We start from the raw sequence: 7,848 nt of genomic DNA, 5'->3' as shown, positions 1-7,848 counted from the left end.
ACACACACACATTTGACCAAACTGGCTCAGCAAGCCACAGCAGTTGAAACTGCATGTTAACACAGAGATGCATCACAAAACACAGTTCAAACAAGAGATTTGACAATTTTTGCAATTACAGTCATATTTTAGTGAGTTTCACATGGTGGTCTATTACTTAAACTGCAAATGACAGAAAAGTGAAGTTAGCATTCATAAGCTACCAGCTACTTGAAAATTGCCTACATATGACTAGCTAGCTAGAAACTAGCTTTTTAAAGGAGAAAATGTGCTGATATGTTGATTTCAGCTTTAAACCTCAGCCATCTGAACAATACTGGATTTGATGATGTGCAAACGTTCTTTGAATAAGGATGGGTAGCATTTATGGTAAGTATGATCTGAAAGATTGACATAAATCATAACATTCTTAGTGTACATCTTTAAAGCTGTGAAGTGTACACCAATTGCTTCAAATATAGTCACTTATTTACAGTCTAATGACTAGTAATGCTTTGCTATCAATATGCTTGGAAACTAGGCTAAAATAGCTAAAAGCTGAACTTATCAAGTATGGCTATTAACCCTTTGTATGTGATGTCACGGTCTTCAGAAAGCAACTCACTTGGTTGGTAGACTAAAATCACTTTTATTTAGTTGATATTGGGGTGCTATGTGGTCAGCTGCACAAAGACAAGGATGCAAACCAAACATGTCATTTTATTGTAAACCTTTTGATGGGGGAAAATGATGGAGATGGATAGCAGCCCTCTGTGTATTAGTGATTTTGCAGTAAGTGCTTTTTACAAGGTAAAATGATTAATGTTCATGTACTTCATAAGTACGGTTAATAAGATGTAGTAAAATATTGCATTATGGAGAAGGTATGCATCCAATCATTAGCAACCATAGAGAAAACGCCCCACCATCATGGAACCTACCATGTATGATAAAACTAACAAGTGTCCGGACTTTACTATGCTTTTAAGTCTGCTCTGGTGTAAGAGAAAACACAATTTATGACATAGAGGTTTAAATCATGTGGCGCAAATTCAGGCAAAGTTGGCAATTTGGTCAAATCAACACAGAAGTCAGAAGAGAAAAGGTACGGGTCGCTTTCTAAGCTAGCTTTTCCAAATTTTGTAAATACTGCTGCCTATGAGCCACAAACAACTACTTGATTGAATGATGTAGCTGTAAGGGGTCAATACTGTCCAGACTAGAGTTGTGTTCACAGATAAATTAGCTCAACTTGAACAAGTAGAAGTCATGGCCTTACTGGCAAAAACAACTTGGGGAAAACAACCGTCGTGACTTTGTTTGATACTCCAGGCTCTCACTTCTGATTTTTGTCATGGCACCTTTTGACTAAGTGATTAAGTGATACAGCTGCAAAAGGTCAATACCATCCAGACTAGAGTTAGCTACTACCAATAGATATACTAGCATGTCTCATGTAACTTAGTATAGAAATTGATTTTCTAGTTAGACTACTCTTTTTTTTTTTTTTTTAGATTTTTTAGAGTCTAATATTTTTTTAGAAACATTAGAAATGTTATACTAGAAATAGAAGCTCGACTAGAGATTTCTGGGTCTTGATTACACTTTTAAATCTCACATCTGACTGGCCACACAAAGCATTAATCACAACTTTGATCACCTGTACAGGTCAGCTGATTTGGGGCTGTATCTACCTCATTTGGAAGCAGGGTTGCAACATCGTCGGGCTGATCTATCTCAACTCCTCTCTCCATATTAGTTCTTCCACAGAAAACATGATGGAGAAGTCGTCTTATAGGGGCTTTTGAGTTTAATGGGAAAGTAAGCGTTCAATATGTGTTTTGTTTTGGAGAAAAATACTGAGTTTATCAATTGTTATCTATCATACTATAGTATACAATTTCAACATCTCAATCTAAAAGGAGTTAGCGAGCTCATTTACCTCAGAGCAAAAGGTTAATTCAGTCGTAAACATATTTAAAGTGGTTGCTAAAAATTTCGGTAACACTTTATTTGAAGGGGTGTGCATAAGACTGACATGACACTGTCATAAACATAACACCTGTCATGAACACAAAGAAGTCTTTATGAATGTTTGACTGTTGTCATGAAGTGTCATTCGGTAAATAATGACACTTTTAATGCAAAGTTGCTCTAAAAGTTGCATTAAAAGTACATTAAAAGTGCCAACTTTGCATGATTTTGTAAATTATGATAATTTAATGCAAAGTTGGCATTTTTAATGGACTTTTAATGCAACTTTTAGAGCAACTCTGCATTAAAAGTGTCATTATTTACCGAATGACACTTCATGACAACAGTCATAAACATTCATAAAGACTTCTTTATGTTCATGACAGGTGTTATGTCATGTTTATGACGGTGTCATGTCAGTCTTATGCACACCCCTTCATATAAAATGTTACCAAAATTTCTAATGGAATGTTATTATTAAGGTAAAAACAAAATGTTCTCTAAGTGTTATGTTGTTAGATATTATATACAGTTCTGTTTAATTATGATATAAACTTGTCATAAAGAACAAAGTATAACTCTTCAAGTGTAAGTGTAAATCTTTTGCTTTAGAGACTGAGATTTCCTTCACCTTGCTTTGAAGTGATAGAAATGAATATGGGTGATTTTAGCTGAAGTTTGGATTAGCCTTTACAGTGCTCTTTTTTTATTTACTGCAAAAAATTACATCAGCATTAATTAGGCTGACATGGCTTGTCTGACAATTCGTGTAAAATAGAAATAAGGAATTATGCTAATAACAATACAAATATAGACATTGTTCCTCTTTTTAAACATTCGTCCTGCAAATTCAATAAATATCATATGATATTTATTGAATTTATTGAAATCAATCAATAAAAAAAGCTTCCCTTCAGCGCTCTCTCGTCTATTACAAAGTTTTGCTTCCATCTAGTGGTGAACAAATACACAGCACATTTAAGGTCATGTGAGGAGTCTTCAACTCTTCTTCTTTTCTTTTTTTTCTGACAGTAACAGCGTTAAAACATGGTCGTTTCTTTCTGAGGTTCAGACTCAGAATGCTGGTGACAGAAACACATAAGCAGCAGAGTGGTTTTTAATCACACGCTCAAACGCAACTGTTGCAGTGGTCAAATTTTTTCCTCTATGTACATACTTTCACTTCCACACAAAAAAGAAGATTCTAGCTTCATGTTTTTTTCATAAAGCCATTTTACACCCTATTTTTTCTGCACAATAAGTTGTGGTTTTTTCTCCATCTTTTGCCACAAATCTCACCTTATAATAGGGACACAATCTTTATGGCACTTTGACCAAGTCTGCATCAGTTAGTGTAATAAAATCAGACATTTACGTTACAGACAAAACTATTTGTAAGCTGTACAAGTCGATATGTTACATAGCACATAATCGTTGGAAAATAAATATACATCCATAGCTGTTCCACGTATTATAAATCATCTTTTGAAGATACAACAATCTTATAATCTACTTGTATGACAAAAAATGAACATCTAAATTAAAAATATGGTGGAAAACTTCTATGTACACCCTTTCACATTTTAATTTAACATGGTTTCCATGTGTACAGTAATGACTTTTTAGCTGGTTTGACCACACAAAAAAAGGACAGAGCAACACATAAATGCGATTGTCAGAAGCGAGTAAATTAAAGCCTTTGTTGATCACTGACAATATTAATGTTTCTACTGAAGTCATACATGTGGTGGAAATGGCATAGAAATTCAAAATGTATGGTAGGTGCAATAAAAACACCTCGATTAATCTTGTTAAAGATGTTCAACTACATCCTCATTTTATTTTGCATTTCATGAGGAAAAAAAGGCTAAACTCTTATAATAAATTCCAAATTATTCAACTACCAGAGACACATTGTCAAAAAGCATGCTACCCACAATAAAGCCACCACATTATTTAATCTTTGCAGAAAATAACTCCATTAAATCACGTGTTCACTGATAATTAAAGCAATAGCTATTTGTATGAGTAGGCACTTTGGAAAACGAGGTGTCTAATCAAATTGCAAAAGGAGCTGCTTAAAGGTGGCACAATGGGCTTTAAGCTCAATCGATGAGCACAGAGTGAGGATGACCACCCATAATGAAATACAGCACTCATGGAATCATGGCATGGTGAACTTATGTTTGGAGACAAACACTGGCACAAACTGCTCATGTTCACTGACAACACATCTTGGGTTTGTTGAAATTTGTGGTGGTTAAAAATTAGCTGAATGGCCCACTTTTCCTTCTTTGCCCATTTGTACATATGCAGAACCATTTCTTCCCTTCCATTTTATACCATAACATACCCATGCTCTTTGACAATCCTGCAGAATCTTATTATTTTGTTGCAAGTACGTGCTTTGATTAAGTATTGTGATTAATGGTTATAAATGCTCAAATCTCTTAATTTAACTCTCTATTCCCATTTATGTTGGTTCTAATCCCTAACTAAGAAATTTGAAAGATTGTAAGCACTGCTAAAACCAAAACAACTGAGTAACATCCTGTTGGCAGATAACCACATTTCCTTAGAGTTGATGATAAGCAGATTATAGAAAGTCGGTTTAGATAATCGGCTCTCGAAGCGTGATTATTTATTATCAGGCTGATTATTATCACGCTTGGCCAGTGCACCATGTCCTCTGGCAGATAACAAAATCTTCTACTTATAAAGGTTTGGGTAAGAAATGACAAAAACTGCAAATGTACAAAACGCAGAATGACACGGATTGACGGGAACACCTCCGTCTAAATTATCCACTTTGAAGGGTAAAACAAAAACTGGTTTTATTTTTTAAAAAGTTGGCAATTGCTGCTCTGCCGTTATTCACTGAGCTTGTAGATTACATGTTTCCCTTCCTTCTTTTGTATAAAGGAAAACCAGACTAGAGAGAGCATGAACCACTGGGTCCCCTGCATACATGACAGTGTCTACAGATTTGGGCTCCAGTTCCTTTTGTTTGAAAAGGTCTTTACAATACGCTGTTACTAACCTAGACACTAAAAGTAACTATTTACACATGGGTGTTTTTGACATACTCTGTACTTACGGCTGATTGTAGGAACATGTTTAAATTCAAGATGAAACATTTACATATAAACGTTGAGCGTTTTGTACAGGCAAGGCGAGCTTTTGGTTATTTTTTGTTTGTTTTTTCTTAAACCTTTGGACTATAGTGAGATCCAGTCAGGCGAACTGTATGGCACTTTGAAGCACAGTTAGTGTACACAAACAGATCATATGTGACCCCCAAATATTTCATATTAAAGAATTACTTTTCTAAAATGTTTAAGAAAATCAATGTCTTTCTTATGGCACAATCTTTATTTGCTTACATTTCTGAGAGTGGTTTGCTCATAGGGAATTTAAATTTAATTGTATTCATCTAAAATGATAATGTGCTGTGATAATTATTAAAAAAATGACCATCGCCATGTTTTTCTTTTTTTTTTATAAATAAATATTTCTATTTCATTGTATACCCAAATAAAATTGATCATCTCTAGTAAAATGCTTTCCCTTTTTATAAAGTAGAAAATATAAGAATTACAAGGGGCCACTTTGGTCTGCTCTGGTTGGTCTAACGTTAAGTGGAACGGCACCTTGAAGTCGGCTCTGGCCTGTCAGACGCTCAGGTCGGCAGGCTGATGTTGGCGTTCTCCGCCAGCGGGCTGGACATGCGTATCTGCGAGCTGCTCTTGCTGAGGATCGACAGCTGAGTCCCGCCGTTCACCCCACTGCTGGCCAACGAAGGGTGCCTCTGCTGCTTCAGGTCCACAGCAAAGTACCGGTTCACCGTCCAGCTGCGCCATTTCCTCTTGATCTCCGACTGCACCTTCAGGGAGAAACTTCACAAGGTCATTTTTTAGTGTACTTTAAGCTGTACCAGCTCCACCAAAGGTTCACTTACTGTCTGTGGGAAAGTGGTCATGGTAAAACAAGACCTCAACATCCACATTGAAGGTCAGAATTTATTTTTTTATGGAAGGGCAGCATTTTTGTGGTAGTGTTTAGATCGTTTAATTTAGTCTATTTAATTTGCAGGCAACTGACATCTGTAAAACACAAACTTTATAGGGCACCTAACTGTAGTATATAACCAGTTTTAAAATGAATAGATTTTGCCATTTAATAAAATAGACCTTGGAAAGTAATACTCGTCTGAAGGCTTTCTGAATAAACTTGTTTCTCTTTAGACTTTGTCTGTTTATCACCTCATGTAAGTCCAGTGACAGGAAGTTTTGATATTGTTGCTAATTTCTCCAAGAATGCTGAAATGTTTCTTGATCAGAAAATGTAACCTCAAGACACTCTGACACTACTTTAGTACATTGGTCGCTACTCCATCCAATACTGTTTTAGTTAAAATATTTTTGAATACTAAAACATTTGAAAACGTTGTGAATTATTTTTTAATTCAAGTAATGTAATGTATTTGCGTGTAGGTGCGCAAACATTCACGGTGACAGGTGTTAATATATCAAAAATAAAGACAAAATAATAAAAAAACTGTATAAAAGTGATAATAGCTTACCTCTCCATTGAGGAAACAGTAGAGAACAGCAACCACAAATCCCTGAGAAGAAACGTAAATAAGTCACGATCCATTTTGTCAAGTTAGGGTCCATCTTAAAGCCTATGGTGCTGTGTGCATAACTTATCTTACTGAGGCAAAATTGAAAGAAAATTTTAGGAAAATTCCAACGACCTACTTCTAGTCTTAGGATTCTTTGTAAATATGGACCGGGATGTTTTGCGGAGGAGTGAGAACAAACCTGAAAGGATCCAAGGCCCAGCTCAAAGACAAGCCTCTCCCTCTTGCTGACATCCTCAGGCGAGAAGGCGAACACAGTGTAGTGAATACCAAACAGGGGTATGAGGAGGAGAGTGGAGCGTGCCAGACGCCTGAACACACACACACGCACACAGACACGCGCACACACAAAGCAAATATTTTTATTTGATCTTATTGACATGTACACAACAACAGGTGCTTCTATGTAAGTTAATTCATTTTGCTTAGACTCAAGTGAGATGCAGAAGTTGTACTACTGATGCAACATGATGTACTACTGATGTGACATGCCACAAATTAAAGCCAGGAATTCAAATTGAAGATGAAATCTTACTATGAAAATTATCTCTCTGAATCACCGTTTCATTTCTACGGAGCCCCTAAGGGGACATGGAGAAAAAAAAAAAGGAAAGAAATCTCGACTTATTATCGCGAGATCCCGACTTCTCGCGATAATAAGTCGGGATTTCTTTCCTTTTTTTTTTTCTCCATGTCCCCTTAGGGGCTCCGTACATTTCAGATTATCCTAATGATAATGTTTTCTTATTGTCAACAAATCCCATGAAAGACATGTGTAAACCTTTAACTGTAAGGTAAAGATCAGTGAACCATCATTCCTTGTCATTCTCTCATAAGAACTTATAAATATTGTTCAACAAAGCACAAAAATTACTTAAATTAAAAAAGCACTTAAATTACTTAAAATTTAAATCATCTTCTGAGTGTCAGAAAAGATGACACATTTGTTGACAACAAGAATACAGGGTTGTTTTACTGTTGTAAATCAGGTTGGTTAAATCAATTATTTGGTCTTTATCTCTGTGGTATGCATCAGAAACCCAGCAACACACACACTGATGGCTGATGGAAATACAAAAAGACCAACAAAAAAAACCCACCACACGCATAACTAAAAGAAAACATAATAACACAGAATACACACAAAATGAATGAAGGTGCAGCTGTACAAAAGTAATTTCAGTATGTCTTACACTCTAAAAAGTGTTTTTGGCTGTAGTTCATCTTATGGACTTATTTACATTAATTTAACT

The 7,848-nt window shown here is 35.6% G+C and overlaps 1 protein-coding gene across 4 annotated transcripts in view; it reads right to left on the bottom strand.

The window, feature by feature from the left end:
• Positions 1 to 2,977: 2,977 nt before the first annotated feature.
• adcyap1r1a (adenylate cyclase activating polypeptide 1a (pituitary) receptor type I) overlaps positions 2,978 to 7,848 on the bottom strand; it is a 46,069-nt gene continuing 41,198 nt past the window's right edge. For 2 of the 4 annotated variants that reach the window (XM_015051575.1, XM_015051577.1), the window contains 3 exons: positions 6,777 to 6,906; positions 6,536 to 6,577; positions 2,978 to 5,849 (listed from right to left, as the gene is read on the bottom strand). In XM_015051575.1, coding sequence (XP_014907061.1) covers positions 5,625 to 5,849; positions 6,536 to 6,577; positions 6,777 to 6,906 — 397 coding nt within the window. In that variant the 3' untranslated portion in view covers positions 2,978 to 5,624. The remainder of the gene's footprint in view (positions 5,850 to 6,535; positions 6,578 to 6,776; positions 6,907 to 7,848) is intronic. The other 2 variants (XM_015051576.1, XM_015051578.1) reach the window with 1 other exon arrangement.

The sequence above is a fragment of the Poecilia latipinna genome, unplaced genomic scaffold, assembly GCF_001443285.1.
Source record: "Poecilia latipinna isolate Pla-1442-1.1 unplaced genomic scaffold, P_latipinna-1.0 Scaffold1054, whole genome shotgun sequence".
Lineage (NCBI taxonomy): Eukaryota > Metazoa > Chordata > Actinopteri > Cyprinodontiformes > Poeciliidae > Poecilia > Poecilia latipinna.
Note: the sequence above shows the minus strand (reverse complement) of the source record. Positions and strands in the feature narration are given on the sequence as shown.